Genomic DNA, 26,380 nt, shown 5'->3' on the forward strand with positions numbered 1-26,380 from the left:
ACGGGTTCTTCACGGCAAGGCCAACAGCAGCGGCAACCAACTATGCCCATCCCAACGCCCAGGGAATTCTACTTGATAAGGAACTGAGAAGAAATTGAGGTAGATTTTGAAGGGAAGGCTCTTCACCTGGTAGGGCTCACGTGCCCTCCCAGTGGCCCAAGGCTCTGCGTTTAATCCTGTATCAAATGGGCCCTGTACTCACAAACGGAGAAATCAATGTTGGGCTTTATGTCTGAAGTCTCCCTCAGGAACAGAAAGTATCAGAACTGTGCTTCATTTTGTTTATCCTGAAGGTCTGCAGTGAGAAATCGCTAAAAGTTCTGAGCGTGGTTGTTTTTCTCCCGTGCTCTCTAGGTCTCCCGATCACACTAAGTTTGTGGGAAGTTTCAAAACCAAGCAAGACTTCATAGATTTGGTTGAAGTAATTTATCGAGGAGCAATGAGGGGAAAGCTTATTGTCCAAAGTCCTATTGATCCCAAGAATATTCCCAAATATGACCTTCTCTATCAAGACATTTAACGCATTCATGACTATCAAAGTTGAAGAAAAAAGCAGATCTTGAAACAGTACCTGAACCCAGCTGTGCCGTTTTCCTGGAGTCCTTCGGAAATGTGTTCAGCATCCCAGCAGAGAAGAGTGCTGACTTGGGTAGAAAATACCCCACCCTCAAGTAGAAGACCACGCTGGCACTGCAATGGGCAGAGATGCTTAAATGTCTATTCCCTGCAAACCCCAGAGCAGTCAAGACCACCGGGGTCAATTTCCCCAGCGTGATTTTTTTTTTTAATTTTTATTGTGCTTCTCTTTATTCCTTAAGATGATACAGAATCCTTCTAAACATTGGCTAGTATATTTATGTTGACTTTGATATACAAGTAAAATAGAAAATCATTTCCCATAAGAGCAGAAGTACTTATTTTTTTTACCCTAAATGTACCCACACACACACCCTCCCCCTCACCTGTTTCTCCACTCATGTATTTATCTCATGCTCTCCTGTCTCCAGTCCCTGTTATCTCAGTTTCTCTTGGAATAAATGTTTCTCTACAGATAGTGAAAAATGTTTTATTTTGGAAACTTTCTGGTTTAAACTTTTATTTATTTATTTTTATTTTTTGAGAGAGAGATTGCAAGCTGGGGAGTGGCAGAGACAGAGGGAGACACAATCTGAAGCAGGCTCCCGGCTCTGAGCTGTCAGCACAGAGCCCAACGCAGGGCTCGAACTCACAAACTGTGAGATCATGACCTGAGCCAAAGTCGGACGCTTAACTGACTTAGCCACCCAGGTGCCCCATCTGGCTTGAACTTTTAAAACAGTATCCCAGTTTGCTCATTTGACTAGCTTTTATTAAATTGCCCAAGAAATGAGACGTTGAACCTTTACCATCCAGCACCCAATTTGAGCTAAACAAATTAGTAAGTAGCAGCAGATTTCTCCCAGAAGTCCAAGTTCTGCCGCTTTCTGAAGCAGAGGATTTTACTTCAAGGACTCAAGACTGGAAAGAGATGTCTGAATCGTTAGAAATAACATCTTTGTGGTATTTGCCCATTTTAATAACTTTATGAAGAATTCTTGCTCTGCCAGCAGCCCTGGCATAACCTGCCACCACTTGACAAGTCCCTGCTTCTCTCAAAACCTCGCTGGGCCTCTGGATACTGACTTTGTAGAACAAAAGAATAGATGCAGACCCAGAGGGCAGTGGGCCAGACGTGGATTTGCTCGCCAGACGCTGATGTCCCAGCTCTGTGCAGACCAACACTGTCTCTGCAAGTTCATTCTCCCCTTACTGGGCGCTTCCTTTACAAGCCTTTTCTGCAAGAAGAGATGACCACCCGTCCTGGTTATCATTGACGTGGCATAGAAGGAAGGCCACTGTGGGTTTTTGCATCCTTTGCTGACGACAGGAGAGAGCCGCTCCAGGGATAAGACGTGGAACCGTAGCAACCATCCCAGGACCATTAGGACCAGCCCCGGGATGAAACGTGAATGTGTGGAGAAGAACAATAAAAACCTGGGTCCTTGATGATGCTATTGAGCTGCTTAGTGAACTCTAAACCTGCCTCCCTCCAGAAAGAATAAAATGTCTTCATTGCCTGTCACTGTTAGTTGGATTTTCTGTCACAACTTCAGTCACACAGTGTTTGACATGTGGTAGGTGCTCAGATACCAACAAAAACTTAGGACTTGCATGCATAAAATTCTCATATCTTCTTTCTTCCTGAGGTCTTTAGGGAATGTTTCTCTGAAGTCCTGATTTTTTTTTAATTTTTTTTTAATGTTTTTATTTATTTTTGAGACAGAGACAGAGCATGAACAGGGGAGGGTCAGAGAGAGAGGGAGACACAGAATCTGAAGCAGGCTCCAGGCTCTGAGCTGTCAGCACAGAGCCCGACATGGGGCTCGAACTCACAGACTGTGAGATCGTGACCTGAGCTCAAGTCGGACGCTTAACCGACTGAGCCACCCAGGCACCCCTTTTTTTTTTTATTGTTTTTGTTCCTATCTTAGTTACTTTCCATTCCACAAGTATTGATTGAGTTCATACCAAATGCCCTTCCCTGTGCTCCATGCTACAGAAATACAAGTGACTCCTGAATGGGAGAAGGCTTTGTAGTGGAGACAATGCCCAAACCTCAAAGGAGTGTAGGACGTACTTGTGTGGAAAGGGAGAGGCATTCAGGAGAGGGTGCCAGGAGGAAGAAGCCCAGATGCTGGAGACAGCAGAACATGTTCAGAGAGCCACGCGGAGTTCAGTGTCACTAAAATCCAAGGGGTAGACCAGGAGGGCAGGAGGTGCTGCTGGGGAGGAAGCTGGAAATGATAAGTGAATTGAGAAAATGCTGAAAGTTTTTTCTTACTGTTTTCCTTCGGGACAGTGGCCAGAAGCCACTTAGTGCAATCAGATAGTTCTTCAAGACAAGTGGAGTGTTTTTTCTTCAAGAAAATTTAGTGCTAAAGCTATACCAACCGAAAAAGAACTGTATTGAGAGATATTTTGTTTGTGTGTGTGTATAATTCTTCAGTTTCTGGCTATTCTTTCACAGCTTTTAGAATATAGATGTAAGATCTTCATTGGTCTCTACTAGCTCTAACCTGTTGAAAAGTGTGGATGGATCTAGAGAGTACACCTGAGGACAACTTCACAGTGAAGGGCAGATCCTGGTGCGAGAATACTGACATCAGCATTTTATACCATGAGAAGGAGAGGCCATATTTTCATAGGACACAAAGGTACATTAATGAAAGGTCAGCGTACTGAAGGCTTAAACAGCAGGAAGGAACAGAAGAAGTTAGAAGAAGAGCCTTCTGTTTACAGGGGTTCTGAAACCTTTCTTCTGGGAGACCCTTAATAGCAAGACCCTGTCTTTGTGAAAGGGAAGACTCAGGTGGCTTGCATTTGGCTCCCAGTAAAGGATAGGTTTCTTCCAACTGGGAAAAGCATACCCTATTGAGGAAGAGACTTGTAACTCTTTACCAAGTTCCAGAATGTTCATAGGGATGTTAGGGATCAGCTGTTTTAAGCCCCTCTGGAAAGAAACCAGGGACCGATGGCAGGGAACTGAAGGCACTTGGCAAACATGTGGCCACACTATGATCTGGACTCAGCAAGTCCAGAAGTCCTGCCTGCCTTTACCCCATCTTACTTTGTTTTCTGAAGTGCTGGTGTGTTGGAGCACAAATAATAAAATACTGCCTGTGCCAAAATCCTTGTTTTCATCCCACGTTGAGCTAGCCTCTTCCTCATCAGCCCGCACTCTTTCCCCTAACACACTTCAAAGAAGAGGATACCGTGTAGAGAGCTGAAGTTCATATCCAGACAGACCTGGGTTCAAAGTGAATTCAGCCTCACTATCTAATAGCTGTATGGCCTTAAACAAATCACTTAACTTCTCCAAGTCTGTTTTCTTGTCTATGAAACCAGGGTAACAGTGACCTTTCTGAGGCCTGCTGTTTGGTAGGCACTCAGTCAATGAGTATGATCCCCAGGGTGCGAAAGTTTGTTTCGTCTTACGGATTTTGAGTTGGCTTGGGGTGTTTTCTGCCACACTCCTAGTAGACTCTATACCACTTAGCTGCTGCTGTACCATAAATGAGAGAATAAAAAAGGCCTGAGGCTAAAAACAGCACAGAAATGACTCAAAAGAAATCCCTTTATTGATTGACTCAGCACTGCTTCATACCCCATTTTATCCCCTCTCCTCCCATCTAGTTTCCTCTCTTCCAGAGTAAAGTCTTGCTGTCAGGCTAGGGCTCCCAGCCAGACAGCATTAGTTGCCAGCTGTGGTTTCCTGAATCCAGGCCAGGATGGAGGGCACTTTCACGTACACGCCGTACTCAGCAACCCTACAGCTCTTATCAAAGCTCAGGATTCCAGCTGCATACCAGGTGTTGTCGTCCTCGTCGTGAACGGCAAACGCACTGCCAGCATCACCGTAGCAAGTATCTTCCTGAAACTCAGACAAGCCAGCACAGAAGGTGTGCTCATTCAGTATGGGCTGCACCCCTACAGGACTCTTCGATGACTTCTTCTCGGGCACTGTGCTGCCTTCGTAGTGCTTCACACAATTCTCTTGATCAGCCACAGGCAGCATGACGTACTTCAGTAGCTCAGTGAAATTAAAGTTGGTATTTCGCCCCCATCCAGACACATAGCCCACACGCCCCACTTCTGCATAATCTTTTGAAGGTAGACAGATGGGCGTTACTCTCTCATCAATGGGCACCTTCTGTTTGAGTTTGATGAGTCCGATGTCTACGTTGGAGTAGTTAGGGTGGAGAACCACCTTCTCAATCTCCACAGGCTGATTTTTCCCCACATAGAGTTTCAAAGTTGGGGCAATGTCTTTTGCTTTTGCATCATCTTTATGGCCCAGGAAGAGATTTTTAGCCGTGGTCAACAGCCACTGTTCACTGATCAGTGTGGCCCCCGAGGTGAGATTATGGTGGGAGACCATCTTAGCCTGCCAGGGAAAGCTGCCTTTGGCATCCACTGATCCACCCATGATCCGCTGCACCTGGTCCACCGGGTTCTTGGGCTTTCCGCACACTGTCAAGGAAAGCAAGAAAGTCAGGAGCAGAAATGTGAGTCTCCCAGTGTAGGAAAGAGGGGCAAAGCATTGGCAATTGCTGCTGTCTAAACTGTTGTGTTAATTTCTGCACAGCTAGGAATATTTACACTCCTTGCCTTACCACCTGCTCCCCCCATTTCCATTGTTGACAGTTTAAAGTGGCTCTTTTTTATAAAGTTGTTTACATCAGTAGGGCACAGTTCTATTTCCTGCTTTTCTAACTCATGAAAAAAAACAAGTAGTGCTGAGATTTTCAAATCTCAATGCTGAGACTTTCCCTAAAAGTCATTGTGAGGGTGAGAAGCTATAAAAATTCATTCTCCCTAAATAAAGAGCCATCTGTTGCAGCGTTGGCTGGAACTCAGATTTTAGCTAGAAGGCAGCTTAGTGATTCTACACCACTAGTCATAGAAGAGGGCAGACAGAATCCTCCCGTCCCAGGAGGGAAAGGGAAGGAGCAGTAGCTTTTCCTAATAACAGGAACTAGAAGTCCTAACCCGTCTCCAACCTGCTGCCTCATACTTCCATGGATTTCTTTTTGTTCTGTCCTCCCATGACTAGTTCTTCCTGGAGCTGGCTGTACACTTGACCCTGGGCTGCCTAGGCGGCCTCTCTGTATACACAGGGCCTTCTGATTCTCTGGGGGCAATGTGGACAGTGGATTCAGTCAATACCCCAAAGACCCAAATGAAGGAGATCCTTAGTGCACTTTTTTGGAGAGCCATCACCCAAATGCTCACTTATCGGCCTGGCCATTTTGGGTTCTCCCAGGTCCCTCATCTTGGCCCTGTGATGCTCAGAGGAAGCCACTCAGGAAGGATGTGCCTGCCCACACACTAGACTCTCAACACCTACCTTTGGTCAGCTTCCCAGGGCCCCTGGCTTCCTACCTGCTTCACATTCGGGAAGTTTCTCTCCAATGGCCTTGTTTGTCCAGTGCTTCTCACTGTTTAATGTATACTCTCCTGAAGCAAAAGGATAGAAAAGAGTTAAAAGACACTGAATCTGGACCCAGCATGAAGAGAGGAGGTGTTTAAAGAGAATCAGAGAAAGAGAGGGGGAGGGAGGGAGGGAGGAAGGGAAGAGCAGTGTACTAGAAGCCAAGTGTGGGGGGGGGGGGGCAGTGAAGCCCAGCAGGACAGATTTGTTGTCATGGAGACACACTACAGAGTAGGAACCAGGGTTCAAATTCTGCCTGTTCACCTTACAGGCTACCTGAACTTGAGCAAGTTATTCAGCCTGTCTGTACCTCAGTGTCCTCATCAGCAAAATGAGAATAACAGTATCTCTTCAGAGGGTTTTGTAAGAACTAAGTGAGCAGATATACATCAAGAACTTAGAACAGTGCTGGGAACACAGTACTCACTAGTAAGGACCACCCCTTGTCATCACTGGCACCACCCTTGGTTTTTTGTTTTTTGGTTTTTGGTTTTTGGTTTTTTACCACATCTCCTTTTGGAGATGTAGATCTCACTCTGAGATGAGTAGGCTACATGTTATCGCCTCCCCTTAACAAAGGAGAAAACTTGGAGCTAAAGTTAATTTGCCCAAAAGGCCACAGCTACTGGTGACAAAATCGCTATTAGAATCTACCTCTTCTGGTTCCAAGGAGAACATGTAAGTTTTCTGGCCCATCACCCTTGGCCCCACTCATCATGGAAAGGCCGGGATGGAGGAGGGTGCAGGGACATGGTCCAGGTCTTACCGTCTCCTTCGGTGCGCAGTTTATAGAGGGGATTACACTGGTAGCGAACAAAGTGCTCCGCATAGCCATTCTCAATCTCTGGGGGCTTTGGAAGGCTGACCTCTGCAAAGGAAATGCAATAGGAAGAGGGGGTTCATGTTCAGAAACTCATCCCAGAGACCCATGAAAAGAGTTGAGAAGAAGCTGTTCTGCGTATCAACTGCCCTCCACCTCAAATGGAAGCCAGAGGGAAGGCCATCTCCCCTTTTTTCTGGATGGCTCTCCAGTGTTCTTCACGGGACTGAAATACCCGAGGTTAAGATGAGAAGGAGGAAGTGGCTCTTCCCAAAGAGAGGGTGCAGATGTGATAAGGTCAATAAGACCCAGCAGTGCTGGGACATCCAGCTCCCACCCAAACCCAAAGACCTACCTGTGTTATCCGTGGCCTCATTGCCAGTCTCCACTGCGAAAAGCTGCCCCCAGAACAGGAGGGCAACAACAGCTCCCAGGGCTCTGCAGAGACAGGACAAGAAGGGGTGCACAACTGGTCTTGCTACACACACACACACACACACACACACACACACACACACACCCCTCCCATTAGCCAGCCAGAGAAGAAGCTACATGGAAGTGTTAGAACCAAGAAGTTGCCTCCTGCCAGCACCCATATACACAGTCCACTCGGGTTCCAGTGTGGTCCGTGCTGCTGAGAATTCTACATGAGCCTCAGAGAGGAACCACCAAGATAGGAAGGTACATAGGCATGTGGGCCTCAATTTCTGGCAGCATTTAGGAAACATTAAGTTGCTAATAATAAATGAGCTCTCCTGAAAAAAAAAAAAAAAAAACCTCAGACACCAAAGGCGCTGGGCTACAGGATAATAGCTAATAAAGTGTGGATAACTTGAAGACGGAAAAGTAGGGATTTCTTATGCTATTCCCTAGACTTTTTAATTTTTTCCATAAGTAGATGTTTTAAATATACAGAATTTATGGTTTTCCTATTATTTTATGATGATTTGCCTTTAGGAAACCCCAAAACACCAAAAGGTCACCAGGAAGATAACGGGCTTCCTGAAAGCATGACCGTAGACACAGGCATTGACGCATAGGCGACACTACCAGGTAATCGTTTCGCTGACAGAAGCCAACCGTACAGAGATTGCTTAGTTAAGCATGTAGTCTTGTTATTTCAACCTTTAAAAAAGGTTTGTTTTGGGGGGTTTTTTTGCTTTGATAAAATCTCAGTGCCTTAATTGGGTCACTCAAATGTGTTACTATTGGTCTTACACATTTTTTAAAACAAACAAAAAAAAATCTGCTAATAAACATATCTTAAATACCAGAAAGCCTACTATGGGAGCCTCTGGCATCCCCTGTAAAGATGAAAATTTTGTAACCTCGAGGAAAAAGATATTGTTTAGAGTAAGTCACATTCTCATGGACGCAGAAAAGCAGAAGATTTAGCACGCTAAACTAAACCCCTTAATTTGCTATAGTTTAGCCCAGTGGCCCTATTTCTTTGTTCTTGATTTCCATCTCTCCTTTGGTTCCCCCCATACCTGAGCTGTCCCCTGGGTACAAGATGTGCACAGAGAAAGATGACATGAGCAAGGCAAGGAGGGAAGTGGCAGAACCATGGACTCACCTCATCTTTGGTTTGTCCTGCCGGTTGGAAGAGCAGTGCTGTGGGGGCTACCTGCTGATGCTTTTATGCCTCCGGTATCTCACTCCACCCCCTTCTGGGTTTCGTAATTGCTGTGTCTACACAACTTTGACCTTGTTAAGGTCACTGCATTTTCCAGTAACAGAGCCACAAACAATATCCTTGTTAAGAGCTGAGCTCTTGCTTCACGCTTGAGTTGCCCCTGGTGTTTCTTTACAAACCTCAAAGAAGCCTGGCCATGCCATGACCCCCTGTAGCTGCCCAAGTGTTTCCCGAAATCAGCCACTGTGCAGGAGTGGGGGAGGAAACGTCAATCTGTGTCTCTTTGTTTTGGAGAGTTTTCAGCACTGAGAAAAAAAAAAAAAACCTTCTTTGCATTATTTCAAACGCCTTATAGATGTTCCTGCAACCTGGCTGAGACAGGGCTCTAAAGAAAGCATTTCCTTTTCACAATCATCTTCCTCACCCTGTGTTGACATCTTCCTATTGCTTAAAACTTCTCCAACCTGAAATCAGTAAAATGTATCTATTGTCTTCTCTGATAGCTCTTTGCAAGAAATCACACAAAATGGTTAAAGCTGTACTGTAGGCTGCTGCAAACCATGCTCAATGGCAGTAGTTCTCATGGTATTGTAATCCAGTAATTAATACAGACAGCAGGTGAGGAAAATCAGTACGCTTCAGTCAAATGTCTGCACTCTATATTCCAAGTCCTACTCAATTGAACTCAATAAAATACTGCTTTGTTCATTAAAAAAAAAAAAAAGGATCAGTGGTTCTTAAGTTATAATGTACAAAAGAATCACTTTGAGATATTGGTGGTGGCACTGATGTAACAGCAAGATCACTGGAAACAGCATAGATGTCCATCAGTAGGGAATGGGTGCAAACAAGCAAAAAGCAGAATTAGACCTATAAATACTAACAACAAAGTGATGGCTGCCAGAGGGAAGGGATTGAGAGGATGGACAAAATGGGTGAAGGGGAGAGGGAGATACAGCTTCCGGTTCTGGAAAGAATAGGTCATGGGAATAAAAGATACAGGGAATACAATTAATCATATTGCAATAGTGTTGGAAGGTGACCGATGGTAGTAGCTACACTCGTGGTGAGCACAGCATAACATATAGAGATGTTGAATCACTATGTTGTCCACCTGAAACTAATGTAACATTGTGTGTCAACTGTACTCAAAATACTTTTAATAGGGGGATGGCTAAATAATGTGGTATATTCATATAATGGAATACAGATCTTCCACGCCTTGTGATAGGGCTGCATCCTGATAAACCATCTTAAGTTGAAAATACTGTAAGTCACAAATTCATTTAATACACCTGACCTACCAAGCATTAAAATATAGCCTGGCCTACCTTAAATGTGCCCAGAACAATCCCATTGCCCTAAGTTGGGCAAAATCATCTCACTCAAAGTCTCCTTTATAATAAAACATGGAATATCTCATGTAATTTATTGAATACTGTAGTGAAAATGAAAAACAAAGTGGTTATGTGGGTAAAGAATGGTCGTTAAGCGTATTGATTGTTTACCCTCATGATCGTGTAGCTGACTGGAAACTGCCGAGCATCACAAGAGACTATCATCCTGCATATGACTAGCACGGGCAAAGATCAAAATTCAAAGTACAGTTTCTACTGAATGCATGCTGCTTTCACACCATCATAAAGTCAAAAAATCAGAAGTCGGGGGTGGGGAGCTAGGTGATCCAGGTGATGGGATTAAGAGATATGAACTTCCACTTATAAAATCAATTAAGTCATAAGGATGTTATGTACAGCATAGGGAATATACTCGATAATATTGGAATAACTTTGTGTGGTGACAGATGGTAACTACACTTACCATGATGAGCATTTCATGCTATATACAAATGTTGAATCATTATGTATCTAAAACTAATAGAATAGTGTACGTCAACTATACTTTTTTTAAAAAGGAGGAAAGAAAAAACTCGTTAAGTTGAGCCATCTTCAGTCAGGGACAATCTGTATTACACAGCTGTGAGAGTGAACAGACAATGAAAAAACATGGAAAATCATAAGTTTGAAAGAAAGTGGCAAGTTTCAGGAGATTACGTTAAGAATGATACCACTTTGGGGCACCTGAGTGGCTCAGTCCGTTAAGCATCCAACTTCAGCTCAGGTCATGATCTCACAGTCTGTGGGTTCGAGCCCCACATTGGGCTATGTGCTAACAGCCCAGAGCCTGGAGCCTGCCTCAGATTCTGTGTCTCCATCTGTCTCTGCCCCTCCTCTGCTCACGCTCTCTCAAAAATAAATAAACATTTAAAAAAATTTTTTAAAGAAAAAGAATGATAACACTTTTAGAGAGCTCAAAAAGAAACATACTTGGAAAAAGATTCTTTGATCCAAATCACAAGCAACAACAAAAAATAGATAAATTTGAAACTTTTGTGCATCAAAAGACAATATCAAGAAAGGGGAAAGACAATATGAGTGGGAGGAAATATTTATAAATCATATCTCTGAGAAGGATTTAATATCCAGATGTTCTACAAAAACAACAAAAACACAATCCAATGAAAACATAGGCAAATGCCATTGACGGATGAATGGATAAAGAAGATGTGTGTGTGTGTGTGTGTGTGTGTGTGTGTGTGTGTGTGTATACACAATGGAGTATTACTCGGCAATCAAAAAGAATGAAATCTTGCCATTTGCAACTACATGGATGGAACTAGAGGGTATTATGCTAAGTGAAATTAGTCAGAGAAAGACAAATACCATATGGCTTCATTCATATGAGGTGTTTAAGGTACAAAACAGGTGAACATAAGGGAAGGGAATCAAAAATAATATAGAGGGGCACCTGGGTGGCTCGGTTGAGCTTCTGACTTTGGCTCAGGTCATGATTTCACGCTCTGTGAGTTCGAGCCCTGCATCGGGCTCTGTCCTGACAGCTCAGAGCCTGGAGCCTGCTTCAGATTCTGTGTCTCCCTCTCTCTCTGACCCTCCCCCGTTCATGCTCTGTCTCTCTCTGTCTCAAAAATAAATAAACATTAAAAAAAGTTTTTAAATATTAATATAGAAACAGGGAGGGAGACAAAACATAAGAGACTCTTAAGCATAGAGAACAAACAGAGGGTTGCTGGAGGGGTTGTGGGAGGAGGGATAGGCTAAATGGGTAACAGGCATTAAGGAAGACATTTGTTGGGATGAGCACTGAGTGTTACACATAGGTGATCAATCACTGGAATCTACTCCTGAAATCATTGTTGCATTATATGCTAACTTGGATGTAAATTTTTAAATAAATAAATAAATAAATAAATAAATATTACTTTTTAAAATGGGCAAATGATTTGAACCAACATTTTTTCAAAAGAAAATACACAAATGACCAATAAGCACATAAGCACATGATAAGATGCTCACCATCACTGGAAATATCATTACAGAAGTGCAAGTCAAAACCACAGGATGCCAAGGCACCTGGCTGGCTCAGTTGGAAGAGCATGCCACTCTCAATCTCAGAGTCATGAGTTCAAATCCCACATGAGGTGTAGAGATTATTTTAAAACTTTGATATAAACACACACACACACACACACACACACAGCATGGCACTCATACCTACTAGGATGGCTACAATCAAATATATGTTGGGCCCCTGAGTGGCTCAGTCAGTTGAGCATCCAACTCTTGATGTTGGCTCAGGTCATGATCTCAAGTTCATGGGATCAAGCCCCGTGTCAGACCTTGGGCTGACAGCATGGACTCTGCTTGGGATTCTCTTCTCTTTCCCTGTCTCTCTGCCACTTCCCTGTTCGCACATGTGCGTGCTCTCTATCACTCTCAAAATAACAAGATAAAATAAATATATTAAAATGTACATATTTTCAAAATATATGTTTGAAATTATACATATATCTATGTGTATATATATATGTGCATATACATATATATGCACACATATATACATACATAATAAATGTTGGCAAGGGTGTGAATAAGTCGGAACTGCCGTATACTGCTGTAGGGAATATAAAATGGCGTAGTCTCTGTGGATAACACTATGATGGTTCCTCAAAAAGCTAAACATAGAATTGTTATATGACCCAGCAGTTCTACTTCTAGGTATATAGCCAACATAATTGAAAATAGGGTCTCTAAAAGATTCTTGTACATCAATGTTCCTGACAGCATTATTCACAATAACCAAAAGGTAGAAACAATCCAAGTGTCCTTCAACAAATGAATGGATAAACAAAACGTGGCATATATGTACAATAGACTACTGTTCATCTATAAAAAGTTCTGGCACATGCTACAAATATTATGCTAAGTGAAAGAAACCGGACACAAAAAGACAAATATCGTATGATTCTACTTCTATGAAATATCTAGAAAAGGCAAATTCATAGACACAAAGTAGAGGTTACCAGAGCCTAGGGGAGGGGACAGAGGAGTATTATTGCTTAATGGGTACAGAGTTTCTGTTTGGAGTGATGAAAATTTTTGGAAATGGTAGTGATGATTACACAACATTGCAAATGTAATTAATGCCATTGAATTGTACACTTTAGAACTGTTACCAGAAAATTTGTTATATATACTTTATCACAAAAAATTCATAAAAAATAATAAACTTCTTTCTCTTGAGGCCAAAAAAATTTTTTAAAAACAAGCAGAACTAAACAATATGTCTTATAGGCCTAGATGCCAAGAAGACAAAAACTGTATTTTTAAATATTTTAAAAGAATGGAAAACACAAAATGTAAAATGTTCCTTCTCATAGGGAGGCAGGAGGAAGGCAGAAGAGAAAATCACATATGTAAATATAAATAAATTATTGTTAACAACCCAGCTTTGGGCTCTCTCCCTCTGCCTGTCTCCCCCACTCACACTCTTTCTCTAAGAAATAGAATAGAACAAGAATGAATAAATAAATAATTTTTCAAAACATATGTTGGTATCAAATAACATTTAAAAAGTGAAGGAGGGTGGGGGAGAATCACCAGACAGACATTAAGAGGCAAAGCCCAGGCCCCCCCTTGCAGAGAATTGATCCAGTCTGAGCAGAGTCTGAGAATCTGCATTATAAACGGCCACAACTTCTCCCGCTGTGTATACATGCTGCAACATGACTGCACTGCTCTGTGATCCTGTGAAGCGGAGGTGGAAGTTTTCTCTTTGGGCTGCAAATGCCCCTCCTAGAATATCTAAAATGAGACATTTCTCACCACCACTGTAATTCGAATAAATGCTTACCCACTAGATGGATGAAAATTGGCATTTGTGGGAATGCAAGCTGGTGCGACCACTCTGGAAAACAGTATGGAGGTTCCTCAAAAATTAAAAATAGAACTACCCTACGACCCAGAAATTGTACTACTAGGCATTTATCCACGGGATACAGGTGTGCTGTTTCAAAGGGACACATGCACCCCCATGTTTATAGCAGCACTATCCACAATAGCCAAAGTATGGAAAGAGCCCAAATGTCCATCCATGGATGAATGGATAAAGAAGATGTGGTATATATATACAATGGAGTATTACTCGGCAATTGAAAAAAATGAAATCTTGCCATTTGCAACTATGTGGATGGAACTGGAGGGTATTATGCTAAGTGAAATTAGAGAAAGACAAAAATCATATGACTTTACTCATCTGAGGACTTTAAGAGATGAAACAGATGAACATAAGGGAAGGGAAACAAAAATAATATAAAAACAGGGAGAGGGACAAAACAGAAGAGACTCATAAATATGGAGAACAAACAGGGTTACTGGAGGGGTTGTGGGAGAGGGGATGGGCTAAATGGGTGAGGGGCACTAAGGAATCTACTCCTGAAATCATTGTTGCACTATATGCTAACTAATTTGGATGTAAATGCAAAAAAAATAAAAAAACAAGTTAATAAAAAAAATTAAAATGAAGACTACTTGTGACTTTGAAAATAAAGCTTTTTTTCTCAAAAAAAAAATTGCATTTGCCTGTAAACAAAACCTGAGCTCTATTATAACGGACAAGGGAGAGTTCATAGGCTCTCTGCCTTTGGCATCCTTTATTAACTTGACAATTAAGAGTACCCAGCCCAGGGCGCCTGGGTGGTTCAGTCAGTTAAGCATCCAAATTCAGCTCAAGTCATGATCTCACAGTTCTTGAGTTCAAGGCCTGCATCGAGCTCTGTGCTGACAGCTCAGAGCATGGAGCCTGCTTCAGATTCTGTGTCTGCCTCTCTCTCTCTGTCCCTCCCCCACTCATGCTCTGTCTCTCTCTCTCAGAAATAAATAAACGTTAAGAAAAAAAATTTTTTTAAAGAGAAAGAAAAAAATAGTATCCAGCCCAAAGGCCTTCTGACTTGGAATTAGGATGGGACAAGATGAGGAGGTGACAGCTGAGAGTAGCCAGCCACAGGATATAGGAAACACATTTTGTGGTGAGAACAGAAAGCAGAAAAGCTTAAAAAATTCATAAAGCAGGACAGCAGTTGGCAGAGAAACTTGAAGGGTAGAGTTTTGGTTTGGGAAGGAAAAAATTATTTTTTAAAAGTTCTACCATTATTGAAGTCTTGAAATTTTGCAAGCTACAGAAAAATAAAAATAAGAAAAAAGTCTTCCCATTATTTTGCCACCCCAAGACAACCAATAACCACTATTAACACTTTAGTGTCATTTTCTTCCAGGCTTTTCTCTGTACATTCTTTTACATCGTGTTGATAATTCCTTATCTCTATATCTATATCTATATCTATATCTATATCTATATCTATATCTATATCTATAATTTTTGTGGTCTGCCTTTTTTACCCAATATTACAGGCATTTTCTATGTTGTAGCAAACTCTTTACAACACTTTCAATGCCACATCATAGTCCTAACTTAAAGACGTGTCATGTATACTTTAAATATTCCTTCATTGTTGGGACTTTATGATTCTAAATTGTCTGTTATAAATACCTTACATAAATTCAGGGAAGTAAGGTAGGAGGCCAGGCTAATTTTATTCCATATGGGTATACAATTGATCTAGCGTCATTTACTAAAAACATCAAATCTTAGACAAACATCAAATCTTAAAACATTAGGTCAAGATATAAAATACTTCTAGCACCCAGAAGACTATTTTGAGTTCCTTGCAATGAACACCCAACCCTCAAAAAGTAACCAGTATTCTGACTTCTGTCATGATAGTTTTGCCTGATCTTGAACTTCATATAAATAGAATCAAATAGTAGTCACTTGTTTCTGGCTTCTTTTGCCCATCATATGTCTGTAAGAATCATCCATATTGTCACATTAGTTTGCTTCTTTTTTATTCCTGAGAAGTATTCCATTGTATGGATAAACCACAGTTGGTTTATCCATTCTCTGTTTATGGGTGTTTGAGTTTATTCCAGTTTGGGCTATTATAAATAAAGCTACTATGAACTTGCTTGCACATGTCTTTTGGTGAATACATGTGCTCATTTTTCTTGAATAAATATCTTGCTGTGTCATAGGGTAGGCAGTGTTTAGATTTATTTTTTTAAGTTTGTTTGTTTGTTTGTTTGTTTGTTTATAACATGAGCAGGGAAGGGGCAGAGAGAGAGGGGGAGAGAGAGAATCCCAAGTAGGCTCCAACCTGTCAGCACAAAGCCCAACACAGGGCTCAATCTCACAAACCCTTAGGTCATGACATGAGCTAAAATCAAAACCTGGACGCTTAACCCACTGAGCTACCCAGGTGCCCCAGTGGTGTTTAGCTTTAGTAGATGCTGCCAAACAATTCTCCACTATACACTCCCACCTGTAATATTCCAGTTGCTTAGATTCCAGTTGCTCCGTATCGTTGCCAATACACTTCAATTTTAGCCATTCTGATACATACACAGCAAATTATAATGATGGCTTTCATCTGCATCTCACAGATATTGAATGATATATATTGCTGCTTTTTTTTTTTTTTTTTTTTTTTTTTTTTTAGAGAAAGAGAGAGTGCAAGAGAGGGAGAGAGGCAGAAGCAGGGAGAAAGAGAATCTTAAGCAGGCTTCACACTCGGGGCAGAGCCCAACATAGGGCTCAATCCCATGACCCTGGGATCACGACCTGAACCAAAACCAAAAGTTGGATGCTCAACAGACTGAGCCAACCAGGCAACCCTATAGAGCACTTTTTATATTATTATTGGTCCATTTAGATATCTTCTTTATGAAATGTCTTTTACTTACTGATTTGAAAATGTCCTGCTGAGATTTTGATTGGGATTGCATCAGATTTCTAGATCAATTTGGGGAGAATTGACGTCTTGACAATATTGAGTCTTCCAATCCCTAAACATCGTATATCCCCTCATTTATTTAACTTGTCTTTAATTTCAGTGCCTTGTACATTTTAGGATACATCTAGTGCACCCCTTTTATTAGATTTACTCCGAGGCATGCAATTTTTATGGCTACTATAAATGATATTTTCATTTAATTTGCTAATTGTTTATAGTGAAGATAGGAAAGTATGCGTGATTTTAGTATATTGATGTTATATCCAGCAAACTTGTAAATTCACTAATTAAATCTAATAGTTTCCTTAATCTAATTTTTTTTAGGTACACAATCATGTCATCTGCAAATAATGACTTTTTTACCTCTTCTTTTCTTATCTTTGTATCTTTTATTTATTTTTCTCACCTTATTGCACTAACTAAGGTTTTTGCTACCATGTTAGACATAAGTGGGAAATGAGCATCCTTGTCTATTCCCAAACTCAGGGAGACAAAAAGCATTCAGAATTTCACTCCTAAGTATTATGTTAGCTCTATTATGTTGTTGTTTCTTTTTGTAGATATCATTTATCAGATTAAGGCAGTTCCTTTTTATTCCTAGTTTGTTGAGTTTTTTTTTAACATAAAGAGGTGTCAAATATTTTTCTTTATTAATAAGATTATTTATTTTGTTAATGTGGTGAATTATATTGCTCAATTTTTAAATGTTAAACCAACCTTCACTTCTGGAATAAACTTAAATTTCTCATGATGTAATATAATTTTTATATATTGCTGTATTTGATTTATTGATTATTTTTTAGGATTTTTCCATCTGAGTTCATAAGAAATAAGAAATACCAATCTATAAATTTCCTTTCTGGCAATATCCTTATCAGGATTTAATATTAAGTTTATGTTGATCTCTTAATGAAATATGAAGAGTGTTCCCTATTTTTCTATTACATGAAAGAGTTTGTGTAAGATTGATAATATTTTTCTTAATTGTTTGGGGGAATTTTCCAATGAAGTCATATAGGCCTGTGGTTCTCTTATGGGAAGATTATAAATGGGGTTGGGGGAAGGGTCCAAGATGGTGGCACAGGAAGATCCTGAACTCCTGTCCTCCCACAGACATAGCAAATCTACAGTTGCATATGGATAATTTCCCTCTGAAAAATATCTGAAAACTAAATGAACTGCTCTGCAAAAGAAAGGATTAAAGAACCACATCAAGATGGATAAGAGAGTCAGAGACACACTCTCACCAAAAAAACCCACCCCCAGCCCGGGAACACAATAAGGAGGGATCTCACCAGGCAGATGCTTCTCTCAGAGGAGCAAGAGGTTGGTGCTCCATATCAGGCACCTCAACCTCTAGTATCTGTAACAGAAGGACAAGCCCCAGAATGTCTAACTTGGAAAAACAGTGGGGCTGACATCTGGAGGTCCTAAAGTGGTATAGGAAACTGAGATTCCCCTCTTGGAGGGCTCACATATGGTCTTTCTCACCCCAAGACCCAGCATAAAACAGCAGTTTGAAAAGCACCTAGACCATATGTGAGGGAAATATATGCTGATATGGTGACATCAGCTAGAGGGCCAGGGGACAGTTGAGATGCTCTCTGGAGATGGAGGTGCTGGAGGACACCATTGTTGCACTCTTTCCACATGGCCTGCTAGCGCAGGCAGGTGAGCTCAGAGGTAGCACTCTCCTGCCAACTTGCTGGGATGGTCAGGGCCAGGGGGTCATGACATTTACTGAGGTCAGAGAGCACAATGGTTGCAGCACTCCCCCACTCCCTGACTAGTCACAGAGTTCTCCCACTCCATAGCTAAAGTCTGCAAACACAGGTGGTTGCAACACTTCCCTGCCCCGTGGCCAGGACTGGCAAGTGCAAGAGGCGATGGCATTCTCCTGCTTTCAGCCTGAAGCCAGCATGTGCGCAGACAAGGCACTATCCTGCTGCTTTGCTAAAACTCATAGGTGAGAAGAGTTAAGACATGTTCCTGCTGCCTCTTAGATGGTGCTAGGGTGCCTCACCCCCAACACTCTCCAGCAGTCTTGCCAAAGCTCGCAGGCACACTCAGCCCACACGGGGACACCTCTTGATTGCCTAGCCTTGGTAGCCAAGAGGGCTGTTCCAGAGCTCAATATGACCGTAACAGTCAGACAGTTCTTGACAGGCTACAACTCACAGTCTTCCTGTGAAAAAACCTATTTCCTTAGCCTGGAGCTTCAGCCTGAGAGGCAAGCTTCAGGCTTTCCACAAACCTAGAGGCTAAGGAGTCACTCCCAGGGAATGTAAACAGGGAGATATCATCATTCCATACCCCCATGGCCTTCTTACAGCTCAACAAGACTTCCCAGAAAGGAGCTTATACACTCATCTAGAACCCTGATTTTTGGAGTTGTCACACAGGGGACACCTCCAGATCTCCTGGTCTGAAGGACAGCAGGCATTACAATTGCAACCCCACAGGACTGTGTATATATGCATATTTTAAAAGCTGCTCCTCAGAGTCTGGCTTCCAATCAACCTGAAACCAGGTGCTAAATGAAATACCTCCCCTTGGAGCACTGACAGGTCTTGGCACATCTCCCACAACAGGGTCATATCAAGAATAAATCAGGAAATTTAAGGGTGCCTGTGTGGCTCTGTTGTTTAAGCGTCCAACTCTTGATTTGGCTCAGGACATGATCCCAGAGTTGTGGGATCAAACCACACATCATACTGTGCACTGAACATGGAGCCTGCTTGGGATTCTCTCTCTCTCTCTCTCTCTCTCTCTCTCTCTCTCTCTCTCTGCCACTGTCCCCTACTCACACTCGCTAAATAAATAAATAAATAAATAAATAAGAATAAATCAGGCAGTTTAGACAAAGGTTCAAGAGACAACCGAGAACTAGGGCAAGGTTGAATGAAAAGGATCATCACCTAAACAAGGCCATTCCTTCAAGACAGAGAGATAGATGTTGTTTCCTAATACACAGAAATAAACACAGAGAATCAAGCAAAATCAGCAGGAAAAGAAATGTGTTCCAAATGAAAGAATAAGATATAACCTCAGAAAAAGACCTTGATGATATGGAGATAAGTAATCTACCTGATAAGCAACTCAAAGTAATGATTACAAAGATGCTCACCAAACTCAGAAGAAAAATGGATGAATACAGTAAGAACTTCAACAAAGACATAGAAGACATAAGAGAGTACCAAACGGAAGTCGCAGAGCTGAAGAAACAAAAACTGAACTGAAAAATACATTAGAGGGGTTCATCAGTAGACTGGATAAAGCAGAAGAATGAATCAGCAACCTGGAAGATAGAGCAATGAAACTCACCCAGACAGAGTAACAAAAGGAAAAATACAATTTTAAAAAATGAAAGTAACTTAAGTGACCACTGGAGCAACATCAAGCAGAATAACATTTGCATTATAGGGTTCCCAGAAGAAGGGTAAGAGAAAGTGTCAGAAAACTTATTTGAAGATGTAATGGCTGAAAACTTCTCTAACTTAGGGAGAGAAATAGACATCTAGGTCCAGGAATCTAGACAGCTCCAAAAATGATAAGCCCAAAAAGAGCTATACCAAGACACATTATAATTAAAACATCAAAAGTTAAAGAGAGACTCTTAAAAGCAGCAAGAGAAAAACAGATTGTTACCTACAAGGGAAACCCCATAAGGCTGTCAGCAGATTTCTCAGCAGAAATTTTTCAAGCAAAAGGGAGTGTCATGACATATTCAAAGTGCTGAAAGGAGAAAGCTTCAAACCAAGAATACTCCATCCAGCAAGGTTATCATTCAGATTGGAAGTAAAGAGAAGTTTTCCAGACAAGCAAAAGCTACAGGAGTGCATTACTACTAAACCAGTCTTACACAAAATATTAAAGGGACATATTGGGGCGCCTGGGTGGCTCAGTCAGTTAAGTGTCCGACTTCGGCTCAGATCATGATCTCACGGTTCATGGGTTCAAGCCCCGCATTGGGCTCTGTGCTGACAGCTCAGAGCCTGGAGCCCGTTTCAGATTCTGTGTCTCCATCTCTCTCTGCCTGCCCCCACCCGTGCTCTGTCTCCCTCTGTCTCGAAAATAAACATTTAAAAAAAAAAATAAATAAATAAATAAAGGGACATATTTAAGCTGAAAAAAAATGGCACTAACTAATAATAAGAAGACATGAAAGTAAAAATCTCACTGGAAAAAAGTAAATATATAGTAAAGATAATGGGTTAATTATAAAGCTATTAAGAAGGTTAAAAGACAAAAATAGTAAAATTAACAGAAACTACAATAATTAGTTAAGGGATACATAAAATTAAAACATAAAAAGTGATATCAGAAACATTAAACATCAGAGAGAATAAAAATGTAGTTTTGGATGTGTTCAAATTTAAGTTGCCATTAACTTAAAGTAGACTGTTACAAACATAGGATAAGTAAGATATGTGAACTTCATAGTAACCTCAAAGTAAATACAAAAAGAAGAAGAAGAGGAAAATAATCTAAATATAACATTAAAGAAAGTCATCAAACTGTGAGAGAAGAGAGAGAAGAAAGGAACAGAAAGGAACTACAAAAACAGCCAGAAAACAATTAACAAAATGGCAATAAATACATACCTATCAGTGATTACTTTAAATGTAAATGAATTAAATTCTCTGAGCAGAGATGTGCAGTGTATGATTGGATTTAAAAAAAAAAAAAAAGCAAGACATGGGTGCCTGGGTGGCTCAGTCAGTTAAGCGTCCAACTCTTGGTTTCAGCTCGGGTCATGATCTCACGGTTCATGAGTGCAAGCCCTACATCAGCCTCCGTGCTGACAACATGGAGCCTGCCTGGGATTCACTCTCTCCCTCTCGCTGCCCCCCCTCTGCTCTCTCTGTCTCTCAAAATAAATAAACTTAAAAAAAATTTTTAAAAAAGGACATATCTATATGCTACCTAGAAGAGACCTACTTCAGAAGACAGACACAAACTGTAAGTGAAGATATGGAAAAAAATATTTCATACAAATGGAAACAAAAGGACAGCTGATGGCAGCTATACTCATATCAGACAAAATAGACTTTAAAATAAAGACTGTAACAAAAAACAAAGAGGGGCACTACCTAATGATGAAATGGCTGATCCCATAAGAAAATATAACACTTATATATGCACCAATGTTAACAGACCTAAAGGGAGAAATTGACAGCAATACAGTAACAGTAGGGAATTTTAACACCCCACTTACATCAATGGGTTGATCATCCAGACAGAAAATCATTATGGAAACATCAGCTTTAAATGACACATTAGACCAGACGTAACAGGTATATACAGAACATTCCATCCAAAAACAGCAGAATAGAGCCATCTTGCTGCCTCAGTTGGTAAAGTATGTGACTCTTAATCTTGGGGTCATGACTTCAAGCCCCATGTTGGGCATAGAGATTACTTTTAAGGGGAAAAAAAAAAGCAACAGAATACAGTCTTTTCAAGTGCACACAGAACATTCTCCAGGATAGATCGCATTTTAGGCCACAAAACAAGTTACAATAAATTCAAAAGGATTGAAATTCTATCAAGCATCTTTTCTGACTACATTGATATGAAACTAGACATCAATTACAAGAAGAAAACTGGAAAAGCTACAAATACATTGCGATTAAACAACATGTTACTGAACAACTACTGGATCAAGGAAGAAATTTAAAAAATACCTAGAGACAAATGAAAACAGAAATATGGCATACCAAAATCTAAGAAATAAGAGAAATCTCAAATAAACAATTTAACTTTATACCTAAAGGGACTAAAAAAGGAACAAATGAAGCCCAAAATTAGTAGAAGGAAGGAAATAATAAAGCAGGGCAGAAATAAGTGAAATAGAGACTAAAAAGACTAAAAAGAAAAGATTAATGAAACTAAGACCTGGTTCTTCAAAAAGATAAAATCAACAAACCTTTAGCTAGACTCACAAAGAAGAAAAAAGAGAGAAGGGGGGGCTCAGATAAATAATATAAGAAATGAAAAGGGATGTGTTGCACCTGTCAGAATAGCTAAAATAAAAAAGACAAAAACTAAAAAGTGTTGGCAAAAATGTGGAAAAAAGGAACACTTGTATACTGTTGATGGCAATATAAATTGGTACAATCACTGTGGAAGAGAGCATGGAGGTATTAAAAATATAAATAACGTATAATCCAATAATTCCTCTGTTGGGTGCTTACCAAAGAAAACAAAACGCAAATTCAAAAAGATATATGCACCCCTATGCAACATTGTTTACAGTATCCAAGATATGGAAACAACTTAAATGTCCATTGATAGACAAATGGACAAGGAAGATGTAGTGTGTGTGTGTGTGTGTGTGTGTGTGTGTGTGTGTATACATATATATATATGGAATGGAATATTCAGCCATAAAAAAGGATAATATCATGCTATTTGAGACAAATAGAAGGATCTAGAGGATATCATGCTAAGTGAAATAAGTCAGACTGAGAAGACAAATACCATATGATTTAGCTGATATGTGGATGTAAAAAAAAGGAATAAATAAACAAAAAGCAGAATCAGACATGTAAACACAGAGAAAAAGCTGATGGTTGCCACAGGGGAGAGTGTGGGGGGATGGGCAAATGGGTGAAAGGGAATGGAAGATACAGGGTTCCAGTTTTAGAATGAAAAAGTCACAGAAATAAAAGGCACAGCATAAGGAATATAGCCAAGAATATTATAATAACGATGTATGATGACAAATGGTAGCTACACTTGTAATGAACATAGCCTAATGTATAAACTTGCCAAATCACTATGTTGTACACCTAAAACTGATGTAACAATGTATGTCACCTATGCTCAAATAAGAAAGAAAGAAAGAAAGAAAGAAAGAAAGAAAGAAAGAAAGAAAGAAAGAAGGAAAGAAAGAAAAGAAAGAAAGAAACTTTAAAAAAAAAGACATTGGGGTGCCTGGGTGGCTCAGTCAGTTGTGTCCAACTTTGGCTCAGGTCATGATCTCATGGTTTGTGAGTTCCAGCCCCATGTCAGGCTCTGTGCTGACAGCTAAGAGCCTGGATCCTGCTTCTGAATCTGTGTCTCCTTCTCTCTCTGCCCCTCCCCCACTTGTGCTCTGTCTCTCTCTGTCTCTCAAAAACAAATAAATGTAAAAAAAAATTTTAATAAAAATTTTAAAAATTTTTAAAAAGACATTGATGAAAGAATTGAAGAAGACACAAATAAATGGAAAGATACTCCATACTCATAGATTGGAATAATTAATATTGTTAAAATGTCCATAATGCCCAGAGTGATCTACAGAGTCAGTGCAACCCCTATCAAAATTCCAGTGGCATTTTCCACAGAGCTAGAACAAATACTTCTAAAATTTGTATGGAAACACAAAACACCCTGAATAGATAAAATGATCTTAAGAAGCACAAAGCCAGAAGTATCATGGTCCCTGATTTCAAACTATACTACAAAGCTATAGTTATCAAAACAGTGTAGTATTGGCATAAAAACAGACACATAGGATCAATGGAATGGATTAGAGAGCCCAGAAATAAACCCATGCATATATGGTCAGATAATTTACAACAAAGGAGGCAAGAATATACAATGGCGAAAAGACAGTCTCTTCAATAAATGGTGTTGGGAAAACTAGACAGCTACATGCAAAAGAATAACTGAACCACTTTCTTATACCATATACACCAATTAACTCAAAATGGATTAAACACTTAGATGTGTAAGACTTGTAACGATCAAACTCCTAGAAGAAAACATAGCAAGCTCCTTGACGTTAGTCTTAGCAATGTTTCTCTCCATACTGATTTTTTTCATCAACTCTGACAATCTTTGCCTTTTATAACTGGAATGTTTAGTTTATTTACATTTAATGTAATTCCTAATGGAGCGGGTTTCAAGCCTACCATTGTGCTCTTTGTTTTATATTTAATCATACATTTTCTTTTTATTTTTTTCCTGCCTTTTTTGTATTACTCAATTTTTAAAATGTTTTCTCATTAGTTACATATTCTTCTATTATTTTTCTAGTGGTTATCTCAGAGATTTCAAGATATGCATCCTTGACTTATTACAATCTACTTTAAGTTACTGTCTTTATCACTTCCCAAATAATACAAGAACTTTACAACAATGTAATTCTCTTTACATTCTCCCATCCTTTGTGCTATTTGTGTCATATATTTAACCTTCATAAGCATTAAAAAAAAAAACAAACAATTGCTAGCAGGTGGATGTGAAGTCATTTTAAATGTGAATAAACAGAAGCCAAGAAGACAAATTCAGTGTTGTGGCAACTTAAAGGAAAGAACAAATTCAAGAGAATTTTCAGAAAAGCAAATTGCAGAACTTAATGAGTAACTAAATATGGGGAAGACAAGACTTTAAAATAACTCAAGGTATTAAGCTTGAGACTCAGGGAGGAAACTGATTCTGTAGATACGTATGGCAGGCTGGGATGGTGTTAGGGTTTGGGTTGGGAATAGAAAATGGTGAGCTCAAGTTTTTAAATGAATTTTAATGTGAAATTCAGGCTTGAAAGATGACCACTGGAAACAGGACCAGATTTGGAAATCATCTAAACATAATACCACTTTTACTGGAAATTGTGGGAGAAATGAGTGTATCAGGGTACTGAATTTAAAAGAAGAAATATCCATTCGTTCATCAAATCTTTATCAAGTGTCTACAATATGTCTAGGTGTTCTAGGTGCTGAGGATATAACTGAGAACAAATCAGATGAAATTCCTGCCCTCCTGGAGCTGACATTCTAATGAGAAAATAAAGGATGATCAGTGGATGGAGTTGGAAGGACATGATTAATTGAGACAGAGGAGTGCACCATATATAATAAATAGAATCTGTAAGGATGCTGGTCATGAAGCTTAGGCGTTGGAAAAAAGCTTGAATAAGGCATAAATACCTTATTTTAACAGTTCTCAATCTTTGCTGTACTTTAAAATCTCTTGGGAGCTTCTAAAAATCCTGATGCCCAGATCATACTACATCCCTCTTACATAAAAATGCATGCAAGGGTGCACTGGCCATTGATACTTTTTTAAGATAGCCAAAGTGGGGAAACTAATGAGGAGAACAAAGACAAGAGAAAGGTAGCTAAAATTAAATCTCCTTACAACTTGCAGCCCACTGATAAATACCTGACACATGCAGAGTGTGACATTGCTCAAGGAACTCATGGTTGCCTTCATATTCATGTTTCATTGGAGGCTAAAAGCAACCTTATCTTGACAATAGTGAGACCTCCAAAGTCCTGGAGACCTTACTTTCACCATACAGATATTCCTTGGAAACTTAAAGTTATCTCTATCCACCCTCCCTCCACAAACTTAAAAATATACAATCAGTCACTCCTCACAAACACAAGGGCAGCTCTTTCTGGCCACAGTTCCTATCCCCATACTATAATAAAATCAGCTTTTTACACCGTAAAACATCCCAAGAATTTTTGACCATTGCCCTTGATGGCTCTGCATCAGGAACCATTGGCATATTTCATCAAATTTGATATGCTATGAATGATAAGAAAGAGAAAACTCTGCCAATTAAATTCTGATAAAATGCTTAAGATGCCATCAATTTAAGATGCATCTCAATTTCAGCGATGCCAAAAATGGAAAAATAATAAGCATTTCAGAAGTGGTGGAATACTGTGGACACAAGTGCATGAGCAGCCATGGAATGAGAACTGCTGA

At 40.1% G+C, this 26,380-nt stretch overlaps 2 protein-coding genes across 8 annotated transcripts in view; one reads left to right on the forward strand and one right to left on the reverse strand.

The window, feature by feature from the left end:
• TXNL4B (thioredoxin like 4B) overlaps positions 1-26,380 on the forward strand; it is a 42,224-nt gene that overhangs the window by 6,337 nt on the left and 9,507 nt on the right. The window contains exon 4 of one of the 7 annotated variants that reach the window (XM_003998210.6): positions 355-1,054. The exons of the other annotated variants lie outside the window; for them this stretch is intronic. Coding sequence (XP_003998259.1) covers positions 355-520 — 166 coding nt within the window. The 3' untranslated portion in view covers positions 521-1,054. Of the gene's footprint in view, positions 1-354; positions 1,055-26,380 lie in introns of those variants that run through there. 7 annotated transcript variants of the gene reach the window in all.
• On the reverse strand, positions 4,153-8,414 carry HP (haptoglobin). The gene is given in 5 exon segments (NM_001198928.2): positions 4,153-5,049; positions 5,962-6,036; positions 6,777-6,878; positions 7,186-7,268; positions 8,407-8,414. Coding segments are annotated over 5 exon segments (1,044 nt in total). The 5' UTR covers positions 8,412-8,414; the 3' UTR covers positions 4,153-4,270.

Source organism: Felis catus, chromosome E2 (genome assembly GCF_018350175.1).
Source record: "Felis catus isolate Fca126 chromosome E2, F.catus_Fca126_mat1.0, whole genome shotgun sequence".
Taxonomy (NCBI): domain Eukaryota; kingdom Metazoa; phylum Chordata; class Mammalia; order Carnivora; family Felidae; genus Felis; species Felis catus.